Source organism: Tiliqua scincoides, chromosome 2, assembly GCF_035046505.1.
Source record: "Tiliqua scincoides isolate rTilSci1 chromosome 2, rTilSci1.hap2, whole genome shotgun sequence".
NCBI lineage: Eukaryota > Metazoa > Chordata > Lepidosauria > Squamata > Scincidae > Tiliqua > Tiliqua scincoides.
The window spans coordinates 215,931,540-215,955,859 of record NC_089822.1 but is presented as its reverse complement, the minus strand read 5'-3'; the positions used below and the strand labels follow the sequence as shown (position 1 = coordinate 215,955,859).

The following is a 24,320-nucleotide window of genomic DNA, read 5'->3' as shown; positions in this document are numbered from 1 at the left end:
GATATATATATATATATATATATATATATATATATATATATATATATATATATATATATATATATATAAATAAGACATTTAAAAAGAATAAAACACAATAAAACTTGTATCCCAATTAAAATATGTTCATAAAAAAGCTTCAATTCCCCTGGTGTCAGCATAAAAAGGCTTCCCTGAATAAAAAGGTCTTAAGATCCCACCAAAAGGTCTCTAAAGAGGGAGCTGTTCTCATTTACAGGGGCAGAGAATTCCACAGATGGGGAGCCACCACGGAGAAGGCCCTTTTTCTTTCCACCATCCTCCTCACCTCCACTGGTACTGGCACTGTTAGAAGGGTGACTCTGATGACCTCTGTTAGACTCTGATGACCTGAGATGATGGGTTGGATTGTATGGATGGAGGCAGTCGCTCAAATACTCTGGACCTGAGCCATATAGGGCTTTAAAAGCCAAAATGAGCACTTTGAATTCAGCCCGGAAATGAACTGGCAGCCAGTGTAACCACTGAAGCAGTGACCTGACTGAGTCAAATGGAAGAGCCCCAGCAACCACATGGGCAACTTATTGTAATTATACAATTAGCCTTACATGGAGACTGTCCTCAATCGATGCTCTCAATACTGTCTGTAGGAGTTTGTAAAACATGGGAATCATTTAAAGAATATAAATCAGTCTTTTCTGGTAATAGTAACCGTAGATACTCAGGTATAGTACGTGAAATTTTTGCCAAGTAATCTAGCTCCAATTCTCACTTTGCCTTATCTCCGGCTCAGCAGAGCCTTTCAACTCTGAACAGGTTCTTTCTCCGCTAAGCTTAGGCAGGCAGCTGGTTAGTTGCTATAGTTACTTTCCTGGGACGTTTCAGCCAAAGTTAACCTTTTATTCCCCTCCGTTCCCTTTTGCTGCTGCAACCTGCTTCCCTTTTGCAAAGACATTGCATTTGGCAGAGGTCTTTTTTTTCCAACACCAGGATGGGATCCTCTTTCCGTTTGAAGCAACAATTCCCAGGCTACAATTCAATGCGGCATTACTTAAGAATAACACCCATGGAAAGCAGTGGGTCTACTTCTGAGTAAAAAGGATTGCAAATATATGCAGCTGCATCTCTCTGCTGTGAATTGAATTGCACACTCTCAGTTATGTGATATGGGTTGTATGTTGTGTGTAGAGCTTCTAGCTTAGCACACCAGACACCTTAAAGGTGGATTTGATTCATGGTTCTCCTGAAGTGGTGGCCAACCTTTTTCACTTGCATATCCTTTGGCAATAATAAATTGTACCCTTCATATTAGCAAAATGTTTGTAATAATACAAGCCCTTATCTCCTCTCTATGAAGACCCAGACTTCATGTATTCATCACAGTGTTTTCTCTTTTTATCTGTTTGAGGAACAGAAGACTCTGCCTTTGCACTGCTTTGCACCAGAAGTGTGCTGAGAAGGGTGATTGATCACTTTCCATATTATGTTTCAACTTTTTTACTGTGCTGGTTTTCAATCACTGGTTCATACTTGTACATGAATTGATGACCAAAAACTAGCTGTTGGTGGGGCTTTCAAAGCCAACTAGCTACCTCCCTTCCTGCCTTGCTGGTCCTTGCAAGGCATTCTGGAGCATGACCTGCCTTTTTCTACCATTATTCCATTCTTTTTCAAGTACCCCTAAAGGTCCTGTTGAGTGTCCCTGGGAGTACATGAATACCAGGTTGGGAACCACTGGTATGTTGTTTACAGTGCACTTACTCTGATAGTGTTTACAAAAAGGTGGTGAAGACAAGAATTTAAAAAGAATAAAAACGTATCTTATGATCTTTTACTATGTTTTTAATAAATTAGAGACTACAGTTCGTAGGTAACAATTAGTGGTAGGTTATTTTTCAGGATCTGGCCTGGGGTAAAATCAGACAAAACTATAGTCAGACACCCCCCTAAGTTTAACCCCCAACTTATCTGAGGGTCATAGAAAATTCCATGATTGTTGGTTCAAAATCTGCCCTCGGCTTATCTGTGGGGTTGACTTATAGGCAAGTATTTACGGCGACTTGCTCTGAGTTGTTTATATTAGAACCGTATAGAACTTTGAAGGGCTCAGCTGTATGCTGCATTCAGCTGAACCAGTTGTCCTTGTGCATGTATAATAGGCCTTGTATTATGCAGTTTCATAGTAAATGCATGGAGTGAACTATTTATTTCTCAGTTCCTGCCCAGAGTTGGCAGTCCACATCTTGGTGAATCTCATCTTGGCTCACAATTTACATTGATCCAATTTTAAATTCCCATTTTCCTGCTGTTTTTGTTTTTTTCCAGGACCAGAAAGGAGTGTTGATGTCACTGATGTCACCAAACAGAAGGACTGCAAGATGAAACTAAAGGAATTTGTTGATTACTATTATAGCACTAACAGAAAAAGGGTCCTCAATGTAATTAACTTGGAATTTTCGGATACAAGGTAAAATGTCAAAGTTACTTTCTTTGCTTTGGTTAACAGATTCGGAACTACCTAGTCTGAAGCATCTGTTACTTTCTTTGTCGCTGTAAGGCTGAATTCTATACACACTTGCCTAGCAGTGAGTCCGAATGGGCCTTACTTCTGCGTAGATGCATAGGATTGTAAACCTTTTATTTCCCTCCCCTGCACCCTGTAATTTTAACAGTAAGAAAATCATGTAATTCACATATAAAGATGTTCATAATGGACCTGTGTGGCTAGTTATGTGGCCACATATCATTCCGTACCTGTGTGTATATTTTATTTATTTATTTGATTTGTAATCTGCCTTTCTCTCCGGAGGGCACCCAAGGCAGCTAACAACATTTAAAAATAATAAAATACATTAAAATTGGTTGTCTGACGGCAATAATATCTTAAGAATGTCACTTTAATGATCACATTTTGGTTGCATCAATGTCCAGCCTAAGCTCATTCTTTTCCCTGTCACAGTTTGCCTTAGTTTTTAGAGCAATAATGACAGTTCCCTAGTAGTCCACCTACTCCTGACAAAATAAATGTCATTTATTACTCTGTAGACTATGAAACCACTTCCAGACAAATTATTCAGCTTGGCATTTCAGTCTGTTGAAATTTTTTTCTTTGGGCAATGTTGGTACGGGAGTGATGAATTTATGATTTGCGGAACCATGTAATTTAACCTTCCTTTTCCTTGTAAGGGTTCTGAGTAATCTACATAGACATAAAAAGATTATTATGAGGAAGGAAATTGTTCTTTTATAAACAGAGCAAATGATGAGCTCTGTGAAAAATAAAATAAACAAGAGTTGTTTTAGAAGAGAATTGGACAAGAGAAAGAAGCAGTAATTAATGCAGATTACAGAAAGGCTGAAGGATAATTGCAAGATGAATTCTTTTGTAGTATCCATAGCCCTCTAGGCTATATTTATTGTTTTGATAATGTAACCCTCTTTTTTGCAAACAAAGAATCAAAAGCAATGTCAAAACAATGTGATTATAGGTATTTTTCAATAGGTGTTTTGCAGCTTTTTTCCTCTATCTTCTGAGACAATAACAGTGGGAGGCCTTTTATTCTTGGGGATTGTTGGAACAATCACTCATATGCTGCTGATTTAATCATCAGCTAGGAAAAATTATATTTCTCAAGAAAGAGCATGACATTTTAACATGCTCCCATGCTCTCTCTTGACACGGAGAATAAGTGACACATAGTGGGAGATTTTAAAGTAAAGCTCTCAATAACAGGCATTTTGAAAATTGAAAAAAATCTGTAGTCTATATATCCTCAACTATTTATAAACTGAATTCACATCTTGAAATAACCAAGCATTCAGAAAAGTGAAAGTGCTTTTCATTTGCTATTATGTTCAGATAGGCATACATGGAAGATTATCTGTAGTTCCAATGAAGCAGTGTTTTTCAACCTTTTTCATCTCATGGCACACTGAAAAGGCACTAAAATTGTCAAGGCACATCATCGGTTTTTTTGACAATTGACAAGGCACACTGCACTGACAGCTGGGGCTCGCATCCCCCAGTAGCCCTATTAACAAATGACCCTCCCCCAAACTCCCGTGGCGCACCTGCAGACCATCCGCATACGCCAGTGTGCCACGGCACAGTGGTTGAAAATGGCTGAACGAGGGTCTTCAGGTAATGAACACTTCAATAAAATAATGTTGATTTTGTTTGTAATTATTTAACTGGTTTATTCTGAGACCTAGTTTATTTTCAGGTTCGCAGCTCTGAAGAAGCCCTATCTAATATTTTCCCAGGGTATTTGAATATATCATGAAACAGGCCCTGGAATCTGCTTCCAGAATAGCAATCTGATTGAAATTAGCGTCAACAGTGCACTTTACAAAAATCCAACTGTTTAATTTTTGTTTTTATATTTTAAACAGAATGTCCAGTTTTGTAGAATCTCCTGATATAGTGAAAAAACTCTCTTGGGTGGAAAATTACTGGCCTGATGATGCTTTGCTGGCAAAACCAAAAGTGACCAAATACTGCCTGATATGCGTGAAGGACAGCTACACAGATTTTCACATAGATTCAGGTGGAGCCTCTGCCTGGTACCATGTCCTGAAAGTAAGGCTCTATTTCATATTTCATTGCTTGTTTCGTATACAGTATATATATACCACACTTCTCTGCCCCGAGATAGAGGCACTGAAGATAGTTTATAGCTAAAAGAACAACAAATAAAACAATAATAAATCCTAACTCAGTAAAAAAGCAGACCTGCAGCACATGGAATCTGCAACGAAGAAAAAAAAAAAACTTCTACAGCCTAGAAGACTGAAAAGAAACAAGGCTAAAACACAGCATTCTTGTGCAAGAGTTAAATTAAAAACCTGGTAGAAAAAAGAAAACTCATCAAATGGCAGGACACTCTCAAAATGGAGAACAAATAAACCTCTTGTGTGTCAAGGTAGCCCACAGGCTGGGCAACCACAATAAAAAGCTCCTCTCCTCTGCTCTACCAGTTGTACCTCAGAAGCAAAAGGATGCAATCTTTCTTGAAAGACAATGACCTTGGAAAATGGGCAGATTCATATGAGGAGAAGTCCTTCAGATATTGCCATCCTAAACCATTAGGGGTTTTAAAGGTGATCACTAGCATGTTTAATTGCATCCAGAAGTGGACCAGTAGTGAGTGCAGTTAGTAAAGCAAGGAAGGAAGATGTTCTCCAATACCTGATACTGCTTTTGCAACGACATTTGTCACCAGCTGAACTTTGTAAACAGTCTTCAAAGACAGTCCCATATAGACCTAGATCAATGTTATGGTAAGATGAGAAGTTGAAAAAGAAATTCATAGAAGAGCACTTCTGAAACTAACAGTTTTAAGTGTGCCATGTGTATCGCTGTTCTAATTGTACTTTCCAAAACTATAAGGCCATAATGTGTGTCTTTTCTATGTGAGGTAAATTGTAGCACAATTCTGTGTGTATTTACTCAGAAGTCCTACTGTGTTCAGTGGAGCTTACTCCCTAGTTAGTATGTTTAGGATTGCAGTATTGTATTACATTCTGTAATGTGTGAGGCTGAGAGGTACGTAGTCTGAACATATAAAGCTCTATCTGTATACTAAATATTTATTCCCTGATCTATAGATCTGTGAGTACAGTAGTCCTCTTGACTCTTTCTGCCTTTTCCACTGAACAGATAACTGAAAAGAAAGGGGGGAAAGAGGTATGTGGACTGTGCTCCCACACTTCAAGAAAGAGAGAGGAGAGATTGTCATGATTTCATGATCCTTTTCTTTACTGGTGGCATTATGGTAGCATTATATTTTGTATCTGCAAAGAGTTGGAATTTGTCTTCTTACACTGTAGACCAGTGTTTCTCAATCTTTGTCCCCCACTGTACCATTTTGCATGGTCCAACTATTGGAAGTACTACCGGGAGTAACTGGTGATGTTGTCATTGCCAGTAACTCCTGGGTTGAGAGGCCAGATGCAACATGACAAACACCAGTAAGAGGTTCAGGGTGGGCCAGAGGGCTTTTTAGAGTGCATGAAAGCATACGTTGGAGCTCTGCCCTTTGAACCAAGCCTCCAACCGATGTTTGTCATGTCACATCACTGTTCTCACTGCCAGGCGGCAGTTGTCTGGGTGTCCCACAACTACCACCAGAAACCACCTCAAGTACCACTGATGGTACCTGTATCACTGGTTGAGAAACACTGCTGTAGACCTTATCCTTCTGTGTTTCCTATGTTGGTTCTATCTTCAAACACATGCACAGCAAAAGACTGAACGCTCTTTGTATATAAGTACAGTTCTGCTGTATTCTGTTCTACCTTTCTTGATAATTTGCAAATCTATTTCTTGTTTTGAATATAGTGTGTTTATATACTAAAAGTGGACCACTGTTTTTACTGGATAAAATCCAGAAACCATTTCGTAAAGATGGCAGTGACCCTACAATATTGCCTATGCATCCAAAATAGAATAAGTGCAGTGTTTGCTAATTTAAATGATATGCAATTCTGGAGGCATACTACACAGTTTTAACTTGTTTGGATAATCAAAACATATTTTCTTTTTCAGGGAGAAAAAATATTTTATCTCATCAAGCCAACCTCCGCGAACATTTCTCTGTATGAACGCTGGCAGTCAGCAGCAAATCACAGTGAGATGTTTTTTGCTGACCAAGTGGATAAGTGTTACAAATGCACAGTTAAGCAAGGACAAACACTTTTCATCCCATCAGGTGAGGATGCTGCTATTTATTGCCTGGAGGGCTGCTACCTAATTATAGAAATCTTAGTTAATAAATCAATAAAATATGCATATATTTGCATATTACTGAACAATCTGAGAGAGTGCATGTGTATGTCACAGCAGGTACCATCGTAGAAGAGGTGAACGAAAGTGCATCTTCTCAGGTGGCAGTTGCTGTCTATAGTTTTTATTAAGCATAATTAGCATTTTTACAAGGTATGTTCCTCAGTTGATTGGGGTATGGCTTTTTAGCCTATTGCAAAAGCATTTTATCAATTAATCCAGCCAAAAAGATTGCATCCCTAATGACATCTGAGAGGCTTTATAAAAATACTGTATATTTATTGGTCTAAATTCCAGAAGTTTAACTCAGATGTGAGATGAGATAATGTAGTTTATAGCCCCATCCTGAAGAATTACAAGCAGGCAAGCCTTTTTACAGTTTCAGCTTCTGACTGGCAAAGCTTGTTATAGTTTCAGAGACTATACATTTTGGATGTCATCTGATTGATGGTAGATACAGATGGTATCTGTAGATACCATCTACAGATGGTAGATACAGGGTAAAAGTTGTTGATAAAGGCTAACAAGGTTTTCTTCTACCCTTTAGATCAGGGGTGTCAAACCTAAGGCCCGGGGCTGGATGAAGCCCCTAGACGCTTTTTATCTGGCTCTCAGGCTCTCAGCTGCTGAGTAGTGCTGAGGTGTTACTGCTGAAACTGCAGCCCACATGAAAGTTGGGTTTTCCCATATCTTGAAATACAATCAAGATTTGCATATTTTCTCTTCTGCCATTTGCAGTTAATCCGCTTCTATAGATGATAAAGTGCAGATTTCTGGCCATCAGCTGCTTAATGATGTCACTTTCTGCTTAATGATGTCACTTCTGGCCCTCAGCAGGCACCCTAAATGCCAACTTCGGCCCTCTGTATAAAACGAGTTTGACGCTCCTACTTTAGATGTCTTCTGCAAATTATGCCACTTTGTGCCTGTTGGCAGTAACCCAGGTTTATGGTCTAAATTTGCTTTCAAAGTCCAGTTTAGCCCTTTGCTATGAAGCTTAGTGGATGACCTTAAGGTTAACCTACCCACCTTATCCTTTGTCACAGACTTGATGCAAAACTAAAAATGCAGCTGTGATCTTGTTGAAAGAATTCAGTAAGAACTACTCTGGTACAAAACTGGTCTTCCCCAAAACACTAAGGGTTGGATTTGGGTAACCAAATTCCAGAAAGAGAGAGAGAGAGAGAGAGAGAGAGAGAGAGAGAGAGAGAGAGAGAGAGTATGAACAAGCAAGAGTCCATATAAAAGCCAATTATTATAATTTCAGTTTTTAAAGTTGAAATGTTTCTCCTCTGTTTTTTACAGGGTGGATTTACGCAACTTTAACTCCTGTTGACTGCCTAGCCTTTGCAGGACATTTTCTACATGACTTAAGCATTGAAATGCAGATGAGGTAAGATATGGGCCACCTAATCCTTTGCTTTGAAGTGCTGCAGGCTACAGCAGCACAGAAATGGCCACTGCTGTATCCTACGGGGTCAAGGAAGCCAATGGAGGTCACCTCAGGGGAAGGGGATATTCATCCTCTTACCCTATGTAAAGCCTCAGCCCCCGCAATATGTCTGTTTGAGTCTGCACCAACGAAATCGCTGCTGCAGACTTGAAAAGCCCTGTATTCAGCTTCCAAACCTGACACGGAGTATAGGATCTGGCAGAGGAGGCCTCTGCCAGGCCTCCCCCATTCCACTCTCCCCCTCTCAGGAACTTCACACCGTTCCATCATGCTCCCCTTGCCCCTGTGTTGCCAGACACTTACCTAGTAGCCAGCGGTACCCAGACCTTACTCCACAGTGCTATGGGATGTGCAGGTCTCCCTGCTGGCACCACAAAGGGTGCTGCAAACATGCTTTACGGCACATTTACAACTTCCAGTGCTTGTGATATGAGCATACCGCTGAGCAGAGGCCCATAGGATTGGGCCCTTATTTACTGTTAATCAGATCACATTGGTACTAAGTGATGGATTTTCTAACTTCTTGAAATGCAGTCCCTGAAATTGTAGTCCATGAAAGCTTGTCCTGAAATAAATTGGTTGGTCTTTAAAAAGTTGCTACACGACTCTTTGCCAGATCTTGTCTGATTTTGGAAGCTAAGCAGGGTCAGGCCTGGTTAGTATTTGGATGGGAGACCACCTGGGAATACCAGGTGCTGTAGGCTTATACCATAGTCTTTCGAGACTGAAGGTTGCCAGCCAGAAAATATTTATTTTCTTTCCTGATTAAAAGAAAAAAGAAATAGATTTTCCAAAATTTCAATTGTTGTTAAATTATAATCTTTGAATTTCAGCATTAGAATTCGCATAAATGTGTCTAGAAATGTCAATGAAACATATCAGACAATTAAGGTGTTTACTTACATTGGCTAACAGTCTAACTAATCCTATCCTCCACCACCATCACTGGTGCAGCCATCCCAAAAGGCATGGGCTATATCCTATGGTGGGTGGGATGCAATCAAACAGCCTGCAGGAGGTAAGTAAAAACATTTTGTACTTACCTCCTGGCAAGTTGCCAATTGCCAGTGGGTCTCCTTGGTCATACACCACCTATTTTGGTAGCGGATGTCCAAGGTAAGAAAAGGAGTAGGTAGGTTTTAAAAGGAAGGGATAAGATCCAGCATGCACCATTTCTGCTGGATCCACCCTCTCCCACCTCCTTCCCACTCCTGGTTCATCCCACCCAGAAACACTGTGGGTTTCCTCCCATGCCCTTCCACCCCTCACCTCCCTCCCCATATTGCCTTGCCTGCCCTGGCAGACTGTGGCTTCACCGCTGGTCCAGACGCGTGTCTGCCAGCGACTGCACTGGCAGCTTCATTGTACTTGCTGGTGATGTCAGTGAGTATGACAAGGTTGCGAGATGTTTGCCAGGATGCAGATGCTTCTGCCTGGATCCTGCCACTTCTGCCAGCAGGATGTGTATTCTGCCAGTGGTGCCTAGAGGATAGGATGGGGCCGTTAGACTTGGGTCTAAAACTTTTGTACATCTGCTTCTACACATCATTCCCAGTCTTCTTCATAATGTGTTTTGGGAATTTGAAGAATGAGTGTTAAACGTTAGAAATGTAATACACTTTATAATTTGGCGTTTGTCACTTGTATTTTAATTAACAGTGCATTGTGATAACTTGGAAGTTCAGCACATACTGTGTAAAAAGATCTTCTGTTCCAAGTTATGCTGGCCAGTTTCCTAGCAATTCAAGATTTATGACAGTGGAGTTGATAAGAAGCACCTGGAGCTACATTATGGTGTGACGATGGGAAATATTTTCCTTTTTTGTTTATAAAACTCCTTATAATTTGTTCACTATCACAGAGCATATGAAGTTGAAAGACGATTAAAAATTGTCAGCTTAACCCAGTTTCCCAATTTTGAAACGGCATGTTGGTACACAGGAAGACACCTGCTAGAATCATTTAAAGGTAAATAGAAGTGTTTACTGTGTCTCTTTTGTTCTGTAACATATCATAACATAACATTTTCTGTTAACACTTAGCCTGGCAGTTCCATTTAGCTTTTTTTTTTTTTTTTTTTTAAAGATGCTTAACCTTTCTCCTATTGAAAATGCACTTTAATGAGATACTTAAGTCAAATTAAGTCATAGTCAACCAAACTATTTTGTTGTTGTTGCAGTTAATAAAGATGATTATGTGAATTGGCTCATAGCCATTTGTTTTTATTCACAGTAATGATGTTCTGACATCTGTTTTGCTAAGCTGTAGTAAAGTATATAAAAATGGGGTTTACATTGGACCTTACACAGAGTTCAGCTAAAAGATGACTTGTAGGTTTTCCTATGTAATCAGTCAGAGGAACTTCCTGGGATTAGCAATGAGAATTGGCAAGCAATATGATGCAAGGTGGTGTGGGATCAATGGTGTGAGACTTGAGGGATCTGAAATGAAATATGTGACTGTATTTTGTAACTGTAAACTGGGTTAATGTAACTGTATATTGAGTTACGTTGTAACCCAACATTTTTCAAAGTGGTAAATGGGCCCTTTTAAATGTCAAAATCCATTCTTGCTCAAAAAAGGTTTCGTCAAATTTAAGTTTTGCTATCCAAATATGAAATGTATTACTAAGCCTGAAAATGAGCAAGAGCTTGAATTGAAAATTCATCTGTTTTTATTTGCAAATTCAGATTTTCAAGCCTGAAATCAAACTTTACTTTTCACGTGGGTATCTGCACTATTCTAGACACAAGATAAACTCCATTGGTATATTGCTTCTGTAAAATGTTTGGAAGCCCTGTTTTTATTGCAGGCGTTTTGGAGATTGCCCACTTGTCTGCAAAGTGTGCCCTTATAAAATGAAGAGTTTGTATCGTCTGTTCTTGGAAAATTGTCCACCTTCATAGAAAGGCATTGTGTTCTTTTATTTGCTTAGGATTGCACAAAGCTGGAAAACAGCCACCTTCCCATTTAGTCCAAGGAGCAAAAATTCTAAATGGTGCTTTCAGGTCTTGGACTAAAAAGCAGGTAAGCTTTTGACTTTATATCTTTTTATAGCACTGAAGAGGAAAAAAGACAGCAAATTTCTAGATGGCAGGACTAATTGACCTAGTACAAAAGAATCAGGTTGATTTGTTTCATAGTTCAAAGTCAGTGTGCCACAATTTTCTCCCTTTAGGGAGGAGGACTCCTAGCACTGAGACTGACCCCCTTGGAGGGGAGGGATTAGTCCAAGAATTGAGTTCAAGAGTGGAGGAGCCTTTTCCTTTGATCCTACAGATACTTCAGTAAAACATAATATCTTGCAGTAGACAAATACAAAAATCAGTGAAATGAGAAACAGAGTAGATAATGGTTTAACCTTGTAACCCAATGAGAAAAAAAGGACATAATTAAAGAAGACCTGGCTCAGGATCTTCTTCCTTCAAGAAGGTGAAGGGAGTCACAGCTAGAAGTCTAGCATGTGAAAAAGCCTTGTGGAGCAAAGGATGAGATAGAGATCCACTCTTGAACAAACTTTGAGCGCAGTCTTATATGTGATTATTCAGACATAAGTTCTGCTGTGCTCGATGGGGCTTACTCTCAGGTATGCAGAGGATTGCAGCTTTCAATTACTGGTTAGCAATGAAGATAAAATATGCACTCAGAGAAGCAGTTAATTCTGTAGAGAGTGGGTAACTTGGGTTGACATGTTCGCTCTGTGGCATTAATTCTGTAGCTATCATTTTCCAGTATGGTGGACATATGATGTAGACATATGATAAACTCATGTACAAGTGAATGTACACAATTCACTTTGGTGGCGAAATATATCTTTTGGTCAGAATAGCAATAGCAACCCACAATTACGACCAGAGTAGTTTAGTGGATAGTACTAGGAGCTGCATGATCTAGGTTCAGATCCTTGCTCAGTCATGAAGCTCACTGGCTGATCTTGAACAAATCACCATCTCTTAGCCTATCAACTTCATAAAATTGTTTTGACAAGTAAAATGTGTGGGAGTCATATCGACTATTCCAGCAGTTCCCAAACTGTGGGTCTGGGACCCACCATTGGGTCATGACCCAGTTTCTGTTGGTCATGAAACTGGCAGTGCTTCACATTTCCCAATATACGATGTGCTTCACATTTCCAATTTCTACTAATATACGAATCTCCCCTAGGATCAGAATTCTTGCCTGCTTAAAGGAGCTTTAAGCTTATAAGGTGTATTCATACTATTAGTATGAATTCATACTAATTCATGAATTAGTATGAATACTAATACATTAGTATTAGTATCATACATATGTCAATGGACATGGCAAATGGTGCAATCCCACATTCATTACTGATTGCAATTGCATAGAAAGTTGGATAACTGATGCAAAATAAGCAAATCAGGCAAGTCTAAAGAATGTATACAGGTTGTAGGATGTGGCTTGTAGGATGTGTAGGATTCCTGGAACAAAATTTTGATTAAGATAAAGATTGGGACAAACATTTGATTAGGACAGGTTATGCTCTGCCCTAGATAAGAATGAACACACAATGGGTTAAAAAAAATTTGCTTCTCCTTTGTATTGAAATGCTCAGTAATATTAGTCCTTCATGTTTAACACAATAGCATAAGATCTCTTGATACACTTCTAAGCTTTGGTATTTGGCTTTGTTCTGTTCAAGGCTTTAGTTGACCATGAAGATGAACTCCCAGAAAATTTTAAACCAGCACAACTTATTAAGGATCTTGCCAAAGAAATAAGATTAAGTGAGGTGGGTATTCTTTCTCTGCCCCTCTTTCTGAAGGATGAACCTGTTAACATTAATTCCAAGCAAACAACTCCCTGCATGGTCCGCACTATTCATTTTCCTATAATATAGGAAGAAACATTGGGTTTAATTTTTAGAATAGAGGAAGTGATTGCCCTATGTATTTTTACATATTGGCTTATCCAGGCCTCAAGCTCTTCTCAAATAGACATATAGGAGGGCCTCCATATTCACGAATCTCGTACCTGTAGATTCACTTATCGGCAGATTGGGTCCAGGCCCCCCCCCCCAGTGCACGCATCATGGAGAAAGTGACATTTTTATTGCTTTATACGGCACTAGGAGGCACTGGGATGTCACTTCTGGTTTCTCTGTGAAACTGGAAGTTGCGTTTTCTTAGCTTTAGAACTCAGTCTGAGCTCAGCAGAGGCCAGGGACAGATGGCCTCAGCCTCTGCTGAGCTCAGAGGCCCCTCTGGAGGCAAGGGGAGCTACACTCTCCTTGTCTCCAAGGAGGGCAGCCTCCTGGGACTACAGTGTTCGCCCATATCCGCATTTTCAGGCATTTGGCCCCCGCAGATAAGAGGGCACACTTGTACTATATTTCTGAGCTTCTTTGACAGGTTATGAAGCAACAAAGAACACTGAACCAGATTTTCCAATCATACGGTGTCTCAAGGCATGGGGTACTTTACAGGAGAATCCTATGAATATTTTGAGGGGAGTGAGTTCTTAAAGGACAGTTACTTAGAGGAAAGTGCACAGGGCTATTCCTTAAGCATATTTAATGGTCCAACCTATCCAATTTGCCAGGGTCAGTGCAGCCGCAAAGCAGCCCCAAAGTGTTTATTTACCTTCAGGAAACCTCCATGACTGCCCCCCCATGGGATGCAGTGCATGCCCTGTTGGCATAGCTGCATCAGTGCTAGGAAGTTGGATAAGATTGGGTCCTATATCTCATTGAAATTAGTGAGGTTTGTGGGGCAATCCTATCCCCCTTCCCACCGTTAGAACAAGTGTTCTGGTGGTGGGGCACACTTTACGCTCATAGTAAATAGCCTTATGAAAATGCACAGAGCTGCCAACCACCGGAAGGGCTGGAGTGACCCCATGCATGGCGGCAGAAAACAGAGCACCGACTGACGAAGGTGGGTTGGTGGGGTGGGTGGAACAGGGGGAGAGCCAAACAGGGTGGAATGAGGTAAGGGCTGGAAGCATGATGGAGGCGGGTATTTATACATTAAGTATATTAAATATTTTCCCTTATCGCTCCCAAACCTCCTGATCTGCCCTCCCCCCAGCATGTAATGCAGCCTGGTTTGGCATGGCTGCCTGCTATGGTAGGGGAAGGAATAGGATTGGGCTGTTACTATGCTTAATATGAGAGTGGTCTTAATTGTGCTTAGTGGGTAGACCTGCTGAATTCAACACTGCTTTTATTTTGAGTTCAGTGGAATAAAGACTGGGGCAACTGAAATCTTTCTACCTTTTATGACTTGCATATAAAATGTGGATTTTGATGATTATTAAAATAACAAAATAAATGGGGAATAATTTCTTTTTAATTAGTTATACACTGTTAACTTTTATTGTGCAGCTTTTACTACTCCTTTTACCTTGAGGGGAAAATGTAATTCTATTTTCTTTATTCCATGCAAATTAATTTGAAATGTATTAAAACCGATTTGCATTTTAAACAAAAGACTTTTTCTTTTTGTTCTGGGGGAGGGGAGAGAGAGAGAGAGAGAGAGAGAGAGAGAGAGAGAGAGAGAGAGAGACTTTTTGAAGTACATAAAAGTAAAAACAGGCAGCTAATGGATGACAATCATTTTCCTAAAAGAAAATGTGTGACTATATAACAGGCTCATGCTTCTTTTATGTACGGTGTTGGGCCACCCCTTTATGTTTTGCCAGAGAAGTCTATGAAAGTCATACAGTATACGAGCAAAAGTTGATGCACTGTGTCATGCTGATGTTCACCTTGCCAGTATATCAATGTATAGCACTGTATTTAACTTCTTAGGCAGCCCAATCCTGAGCTGCCCAGAGCTGCGGGAGCTGGTGGCTCCACGGAGGGTTCCCGCCGGATCCAGCGCCTCCTGTGCTACTGTGGGAGGCTCCTTGGGAGAAGGGTACATTCGTCCCCTTCCCCCGAGTAAGGGAAGCAGCCCCGCAATGGGGCTACTCACTTTAGCGGTGACTGTTTGGTCAAGCACCCTGGATCCTGCGGAGCTCTGCTCCGTGGATCCGCATCTCCTCCTCTCTCCGACACACCTCTCCCACCACCCCGGCCACGCCTCCCCCTCCCTGGAACGCCTCCCCCCACGCCTCCGGACACACCCCATCTCCCGTTCCGCAGCCTGGAGGTCACAGAGATCGCTGAGCTGCAGAACCCGGGCGCCCACCGCGCGCTGGCTGGAGGTGAACTAGCTCTGGCAGGAGCCCAGTGCTAAGCCCCGCCAATGTGCCTTACGGCACATTTGTGACTGTGGTCTGCGCCATGTTGGTGCGGCACAGACCACAGGATCGGGCTCTAAATTGGATACAGCAGTCTTAACAGCAGTGGGAATTCTTTCCTAAGGTCTAACAAACTGACAGAACAATAGTGTAATGTTATAAAATAACAACTGTGCATGACACAAACTGCAAATTACAACCCCCAAAGTGAAAATATACACACAAATTGGTCCTTCAGGAGATTCTCTTCTGCATTTTATTGTATACACTGGTCAGAAGCAATTGGTTATTTATTCCATGCTTAAAAATGGGAGAAAAGTTTTTAAACATCACAAACCCCACGTGTAGCTACTTACTCAGGTACTAGATAACTCCATTATCTGTAAAAATAGCATGTGGGCCCAATCCTATCCAACTCTGTAGTGCCAATGTAGCCGTGCGATTGGAGTGCACTGCAACTTCCACTGGGGGGGGGGCAGTCACAAAGATCTCTTCAAGGGAAGGGAAGGTTTGTTACCTTGGGGTGCATTGTGGCTGCATCGGTGCTGGAAATTTGGTAAGATTGGGCCCTTTGACTTAGGGACAGTTATTTCATTATAGGAGCAGGATGATTTCCATTCTCACCTCCTATATCCCATTCAGCACCAATGATTTAGGAATATAGAAACCCTGTTGGGCAGACAGGATTGTTTGAAGATATGCTGGATCAGGAAATTTTGTTTTCCTGCTGTTTTATCCTTCCCAGTGTTTTTTACATTTCGTAATTACTAGAGCAACTACTGGGGTGTAGTCATGGAGAGAGAGCAACTTGTTGAATGCATATGAATCAGGCCACAGCACAGCATCAGACCCCTACTGATCTTAAAACTTACCATGACTTCAGTAGCATTAACTTCTTGAGGAATCTTTCAAAATGCCCTGTGAGGACTAGCTGTTCTCTGACTGTGTCAGTTTTTGAAAATTGACTTCAAACACGTTTGCAATTGTTTTTTCTCCTGCAGAATGCGCTGAAAGTCACCAAACCTGAAGTGAGTGCCAATGTAAATGTTGAGGAGATCAGCCCTGTGGAGAAAGAAGAAATACCATCACCGGCACCACGGACACCTCCACCGCCGCCACCACCACCATCGCCACCACCACCACCACCACTACCACAACCCGTTGAAAAAGTCCCCAAGAAAAAGACTCCAAAAGCTATGAAAACTCCCAAACCCTCCAAGCTCGCCAAACCGCCCAAGCCGCCAAAACCACCCAAGCCACCCAAACCTCCTAAAACGCCAAAAGTAAAGGGGGAAGGGAAGAAAAAAGGCAAGAAAACAAAAGAAGCTCCTCCACCTGCCATTCCTAACCTCGACCTTCTTGAGGCACACACAAAAGAGGCCCTCACAAAGATTGAAACACCAAAGAAGGGAAAGGTGAGCAGAGCTGTGAAAAAGAAAAGGCCTAGGCTCGAGCCACACAGTCAGTGTGGACTTCTGTTGCAGCTTCTGGATGGCAGCATCCATGCTTGAGTTTGCTCTTGGGAAAAGTTTGGCGCTTCCAAAGTTTAACAGCCCAGTCCTGTGGAGGACTGGCATGTCGGGCAGAGCACATTACGACAGTGAAAGTGACTTCAACTGTTGTAAAATGGCTACGGATGGCACACACAGCATTCCCTCAGTGGCCATTTTGTGAGCACGGCCGCAAGAGGCAGCAATATCACAGTTCTGTAGCCGGACCCTACCACATCCACCAGACCCAGGAAGTCAGTGTTGGGGGTGGAAGGTGTGTGGGAGGGGGAGGTCTGGGGGATGAAAATAGACAGGGATGGAGGGAGGAACTGGGGGCAGTGAGGAGGCAGGAGGGGGTGGGTCTGGCAGCAATGGCGCACACTGGATCCTATAAAATATTTAATACTTACCTCCTGTTTGCCCTTGGATCGCCACCCCCCACTGCAATGTGTTTGTGAAACAGTGGAATGCAACAGTCACAAAGTGTCTTTTTCTGTTGCTTGTGCATATTCTTAGAGTTATAATGTAGTTTGAGAGACCTACTTGTGAAAGGAGGCAGTCTAGCAGATTTCTTTATAGTACTGGTCTTGGCAGAATATTCTGAATAAAGGGAAATAATTTTCTGATTTTCATCAAAGTGGCACATGGTTCTTATTATAAAAAGACAAACACACGTGTTATAGTCTTTTTGTGTTTGCGTAATGATTTGTTTGTAATTGTTTTTTATTCATTTGAAACAGGCTGCCAAGAATGCTTTGAGTACCTCTAATAAAGAACCTGTGGAGAAGCAAAATGAGGTGGAAAAGTTTGAAATTCGGGAACAGAATAAGACTAAAACAGAAGCAAAATGGAAATATAAGGTAACTTTTTAATCTCTCTTATCCTTCGCATATGCTACAGTTTCATTGCGGTACTGATGTGAAAGACCTGAGCTGAATGTTCACACCCAATCATTTTTAGTGCAAACCAGGGGCGGGAACAGGCAAGTCTTGCTCAGGTTTTGTTTGTTTGTTGTTTGGTGCTATTTGTATCCGTTTGCTGCCCAAAGTGATTGACACAATCTTTTTTAAAAACTTTGTCCTGGGAATGGTTATCTTGCATCCCAATCCTACAGTTTTCCCCCTCCTGCCAATATAGCTATGCCAAAATGGCTTGTGCTGCATTCTGCGGTTTGGGGGGGAGGGGAGCACAGCCCCAAAGGTCACTTCTGGATAAGGGAAAAATGTTTCTTTCTGCAGTGCAGATGGGTCTACTTGGTTGCACCTGGGGTAGCAAAATTGCTCATGCAAGTCTGCATGGACCCATACCATAGGATTGGGTCCAGGAAGGGGGATTGGATTCAGTGGCCAACGTTGTTGCCAAACTCACCCGTATCATCACCCTGTTGTCTCCCCATTCCATCCTCCTCTTGCTCCATCCTGTCTCCCCTGCCATCCTACCTGGATCTGTGGGTCCACGACAATGCTCTGGTGTGTACATGCACCCCTATGGAAGACCCAGTGTATGGCAGAGCATTTAAACAATCTTCTAGCCTTGTGCTGTCAGCCGTTTCCCCAGGTAGTGTTCTTTAACATACCATTCAAAGGATAGCTATCATTTGCCGCCTCTCCTAAGGCCTCCTAAGTAGGGCCTTCCTACATTTCTTTTCACCCATTAAGCTGGAGCAGACCTCCATTTTTCAGAGTGCTTTTGACGGCCTTCAAACTGTTTTTTAAGGCTGTAGAGCAGCCATTTTCAACCTAGTGTACTGCAGATGGTCTGCAGGTGTGCCGCAAGAGTTTGGGGGAGGGTCGCTGGGGAATGTGAGCCCCTGCTGTTAATGGGAGTGCCTTGTCAATTGTCAAAAAAATGATGGTGAGCCTTGACAATTTTAGTGCCTTGTCAGTGCACCATGGGATGAGAAAGGTTGAAAATTGCTGCTGTAAAGAACTGCTGACCTTCTTCTGTAATTTTCCTTCTTCACAATGACTTTATGCATGCCTGCTATGAATAGCAGCTAAGAGTGGTGGTTGTTGCAGAGCCCTCTCTGTTGTGTCACTGTATATTGTATTGTATTGGCAACCTTCAGTCTCGAAAGACTATGGTATCGCCTTCAGATCCCTCTTGTGTCACTGTATTGTGTCATATTTGCCCACAAGCAGTGATTACCTTGGCATAGCAGATTTTCCAGATGAGCCTGCTATTTTTTGCTTTGCACAGATTTATACATTTGGAACATATCATTGTGACAGAAAGATTTGGGAGTATGCTGTGTTATCTGTGCGTTGGAACAAATTTATATTCCATCTGCTCTAAGCACGTAACAGGCAAAGGAAAAATATTGCAGCTAAAATAATTGTTGTTCTGAAATGTTACCATTACTCTCATTTTCAGAACAGTAAACCTGATTCATTACTGAAAATGGAAGAGGAACACAAATTGGAGAAGACACCATTATCAGGAAATAAGGACAATAAATTTATGTTTTCCTTCTCCAACAAGAAACTATTGGGGTAGGTGAAATTTTGGCAATGCTGCCCTCCTATCTTTGGATGTGGCTGGGGGCATCCTTTGCCCTGTCCTATCCTGCACATGGCATGGGATTAGGCCAGGCATCTGATTGTTGTCTGAGCAAGTAAAGGCAGAGGCCAAAGATGGAGAGCTTGCATGTGGCGTCCCTCCTTCTGTGTTGTAAGAGGACCCACCTAGCTTTACTGCAGTTGGCCTACTTTGGCCAGCTTCCCATGACATCCCAGCTTTTGTCAGAAGAGCAGCACCACTGGCAGCTGTAGCTGCTGCATACAATAACTGTTACTGCTGCAATTAACCAAAATAATCACCTTCACACCTTATTTAACTGGGTAGCTAAATACGAGTTCATTTTTCCCCCTGGATGGGCAGCCCAGTCCTAATGCCAGTGGCTCCCCAGATGCAATGGTACCAAATGGCTACCACTGCATCCAGTGGCACTGCCAAGGCCACCCGAGGTCTCCACAGGGGAAGCCCCAAGTCATGCAATGGCGCTTCTCAAGTCTGTGCCGGCTATTTTGTGGTGCAGACTTGAGAGACTCTGTGTTGGGCCAGGAGGCCTGACACAGAGTTCAGGATCTGATGGAACAAGGCTCCATCAGTCCCACTCCCCTGTGCCGCTAAGGCCCTCACCGCTACTCTTACCTAGCTCTGGGCGACATCTGGCTGGCTATGGGCTCAGCACTGACTGGAGCTGAGCTGGGGACAGCACTTACTCCTTACAGCAGCGGTTTTCAAACTCTCCGGGAGTTTGAAAACCGCTCTAAGTCCCTGCGGGGGCGGGGAGGGGGAGACTGCAGGGGGAGGCAGCTCAAGGGGCTGCAGGGACTGGGTGCACTTACCAGAGCCTCCTGCAGCTTCCCGGGGGCGAGGGGAGCGATGCGCAACCTTCTGCAGGGCTCCCCACAGCTTCGAAAGTGAAAGTGGAGTGATCGCGCTCCACTTCCGGTTTAGTGGAAGTGGAGTTTGTGTATATGTAATATACGTTCATTATTCATAAGGAGGAAGTATTTCAGAATACTTTATTTTCTCAGTCAGTTTGAATGTATCATGTCAGTAATCATTCTTTTCTGTGAATGTTGGAAAGATGGTGCTTATTGGCTGTTGACATTCTCCAGAGAATGTTGAGAATCTGCACTTCGGTGATAGGCAGAGAATGTTCACACATCCACCTACCCACCAGAATTCTTGGTTGAATGTGGATGGCCTGTGGTTTCAGACTTGGAGCTATATATTTCGGTGAATGTTGATATTCACATATGAATATCATGGCAATATGAAACATGGCAATTCCAGATAAAAAAGATGCACTGGTGAATGTTAATAGTTATTTAAATGCAAGTCTGCATTTCCTTATATAGCAGGAAAATATATATCTACTTTTCAGTATTCATGGATTTCATCTGTGATTGTCAGCATGTAGACGTGAATGCAAATGTTTAATTAGTGTTTAATAAGCAATTAAAATTCTTTGTTTAACAAGCAGTTTATTACGGGACAACTTGAAGTTAGCAAAATAAATTATCTCTAGTGCACTGCAACTATTTTAATAAGTTAATATTTTTAATCATTGTATAATGGATTGTATCCTAAGAGCACAATCCTGAGTGTTCAATCTGCTGGTGCATGTCCCTTGTGCTGGCTGAGAAATGTCTCAAACATGCCATAAGGCATGTCTGCGCCTCCTTTTGAGTTGGGGAGGCCAGCATGAGGCCACATGCTGGCCTCCCCTTGCCAATTCCTGGACTTTGGCTGGTGAGTTTGCACTAATCGAGAGTGGCTAGTGTGGGGTTTTGGCAAGGGCTTTTCAGAGGTGTTGCAGTGCAGGAGGAGAGCAGATTGCGGGTGAGCCAGTGGGCAGGAAGTCTGGTCCTAGGAGGGCACTTAGGCCCGATCTTAACCCCTCCCTTGAGCAGCCTGGCCATATACCAAGGTGCTTGGATCTGTGCCACTCTTACTCCAATTTGTATCAGGTCGACTCCAACCCTGTGCTGGATACAACACAGGTTAGGATTGTGTTTCCTGTTTCTTGAAGTCATGACTCAGGATGCAATCCTATCCACACTTACCTGAGAGTAAGCCCTACTGACTATAATGGGACTTACTTCTGAGTAGACATGCATAGGATTGGGCTCTAAAACAGTTACAGTGTTGTAAATGGATTGTGTTAACGACTCTCTACACAGAAGCACAAGTTGATTATATGTACCTGCCATTTACAGTGTGCAAGAAATGGTTTGTTCCACATAATTTATCCCATGTTGACCTTTCTGATTTCATATCCTTCATCTAAATAGTTCAAAGGGAGTAAAATCTCAGCCAAGTACTGGTGTATTTGGATCACTGCAAAATCTGAAAGAAGATAAAGCAAAGCCTGTGAAAGATGAATATGAATACGTGTCTGATGATGGAGAACTGAAAATTGATGAATTTCCAATCAGAAGAAAGAAAAACACAACAAAACGAGAATTGCCTTGTAAGATTGTTTCTTCTTTGTGCAAGCAGTTGCTTTGGCAAATGAACCATCTAGCCATACCAGGAGTAACTTGGGGAGGGAAGGGATTGAAGGATAGTGATATGGAGGTGAACACTTTCCTGTGAATAATGGTGGACATGCTATTATTCATGCATGGGCAAGAAAGGGCAGGGAGAGTCAAGGATGCCTCTCCTCTCCTGAGTACAGCAGGAACAGATGCAGTCATGTGGATTATTTATTTGCTTTAGAAACCAACTTTGATTTTTGTTTAAACCTTTCATTCATCTGTTTAGTATCAGGTACGTATTATATAGCTCAAGCCGATGCATTTTAGAAGGACTTACATGGAAGTAAGCTCCACTGAGTTCAATGGGACTTACACCAAGGTAATGGCATATAGCAGTAGTTCCCAGACTGGTGGGTTGCAACCCACCAGCTGGGAAGCACTGGCCAATGCCCCTTTAAGGGGCAAGGAAGAGGGAAGGCAACAACACAACCCCCAGGATCATGCCAGAACAGAAGCAGGTTTTACTTCACTTATCTTAGGTAGCACTGTCGGGGGTACAGGAAACCTCACTGAAATCTCCACAGAGCTCTCCAAGACCCTAAGGTAAGTGAAAGAAAATCCCTTTCTGTCCTGGCAGTGGCATGATCCTGGGGATCATGTTGCTGCTACAGCCCCACCCCTGCAAAAACCTATGTTTACTTCCTTCCATGGAGGACATTGGGAACCAGTGGTGTATAGGATTGCACTCCAAGGGCCTGATCATGGTATGCTGGGGTCCCAGGAAGTCTGCCATTGTGGCAGCAGCTCCACCAGTCTGTGCAGCTTTCCCACCAGTGTAATGGGAGGCCATACACCAGCAACTGGGCTGCGCAAACTAGTCGCCGGCAGGGTTCTGCCAGCAATGGGAGTGGATCCCAGTTGTACTAACATTCACCATATTCAGACCCCTGTCTTGAGCCTGACAAGCCTCTTGCAGTCTCTTCAGAAATACACCAGTAAAAAAAGCTGGCGTAGGTCTGAGAAGTCCTATCAGGAACCAGGCAGCAGTAGGGGAAGTTTTTCTGTTCTTACCTCTCCTGGCTGGCCTTGTCAAGATACAATGGCCACTATAGTGGCAGCCCTGTGTTTGAGGCACCAGTGGGAGATAGGATTAGGCTAATAATTTAATGTATTAAAGTTATGTATATGTGTTTAATGGACTTTTAGCACTGGACTCATTTGTAGAAATTAATTAGTTGCCATTATATGTTGTAGAAAAAACACTTTAAAAATTAGATTGACCTAAACTATATTTTCAGTATCATGCATGTCATTTTTGCGTTCTGTCAAAATGAGCTTTATATTTCAATTTCTTTCTAGTTTTATCAGATAAAAAAGACACTGCACAGCAGACACCAGTTAAGAAGCCAAAGGTGGAATCAGTATTGTATAAGGTATCCTATTATAAGACACTTCCCTTGTTGAGCCTAACAAGTGCTGTAGTTGTAACTTCAACATGATCTTGTATAGTCATAAGAAACATGGCCCAATTCTGTTGGGTGCCACTGCTGTAAGAACTAGTGTTTTTGTGGTGGTACATGCTTACGACTTGCCAAATGCTGATCTAGAAGTGTGTGCAGCAGGGCCATCACTGAAAACTCTTTTGCCGTCTCCCTCGTTTCTCCTGGGCTCCCTCCTCCCTTGCCTCTTAGTCTCTGTTTCTTTCTCTCTCCTCTTAGCTTTTTCCACTTCTCCTCCTCCTGGGTTTGTCACTCTCACCTTCCCTCTTTCCTTCTTCACTTTCATCTCATTGGGATTATCAAAATTATTCTTCCTGTTGCATAATTTTTTCTTTTTGCAATGATATCCTAGCATTATAGTATACAACGCATTTTATTTTCACTGACTGGTGTTCATTTACATTCAGAAACACATACTTTTTGGGTTGGATTTTGTAGAGTGATGACTCATCTGATGAAGATTCGCTTCACATTGACACAGATGCTAAACCAGGGCGTAATTCCAAAGTGAAGAAGGAGACTGGAAGTTCTGCAGGAATTCTTGATCTTTTACAGGCAAGCAAGGAAGTTGGGGGTTTAGAATACAACACCAACAGGTAACCATAAGTGGATATCAAGACCTCTCTAAGTAATATGATGTTGTTATTTCATATATGTACATTAATGAACTTCCATTACAATAACGATCTTCCACTACAATAATTTTTTTTCTCACTAGTAAATTTGGAGGCTCTTTGATCTTGTGCCTTGGGGGCAAGCAGCTGCAGAATATCTTTGTAGTACAATAAAATAACAAAAACTGGGACATTTGGGACATTCCCTACTAAAAAATGCTGAAAATCCACCTAAGCCAAATCCACCTATAGCCATAACAATAAAGATTATTTTAAAAGAAATGGCTCAATTAAGAGAACATGA

General features: G+C 42.0%; 1 protein-coding gene across 1 annotated transcript in view; it reads left to right on the top strand.

The window, feature by feature from the left end:
* Positions 1–24,320, top strand: part of PHF2 (PHD finger protein 2) — a 144,276-nt gene that overhangs the window by 94,625 nt on the left and 25,331 nt on the right. Inside the window, exons 5-17 of the mRNA XM_066614139.1 lie at positions 2,305–2,446; positions 4,372–4,558; positions 6,527–6,689; positions 8,069–8,156; positions 10,078–10,184; positions 11,152–11,243; positions 12,880–12,969; positions 16,424–16,837; positions 17,653–17,772; positions 19,286–19,404; positions 21,718–21,896; positions 23,263–23,336; positions 23,841–23,998. Coding sequence (XP_066470236.1) covers positions 2,305–2,446; positions 4,372–4,558; positions 6,527–6,689; positions 8,069–8,156; positions 10,078–10,184; positions 11,152–11,243; positions 12,880–12,969; positions 16,424–16,837; positions 17,653–17,772; positions 19,286–19,404; positions 21,718–21,896; positions 23,263–23,336; positions 23,841–23,998 — 1,933 coding nt within the window. The remainder of the gene's footprint in view (positions 1–2,304; positions 2,447–4,371; positions 4,559–6,526; positions 6,690–8,068; positions 8,157–10,077; positions 10,185–11,151; positions 11,244–12,879; positions 12,970–16,423; positions 16,838–17,652; positions 17,773–19,285; positions 19,405–21,717; positions 21,897–23,262; positions 23,337–23,840; positions 23,999–24,320) is intronic.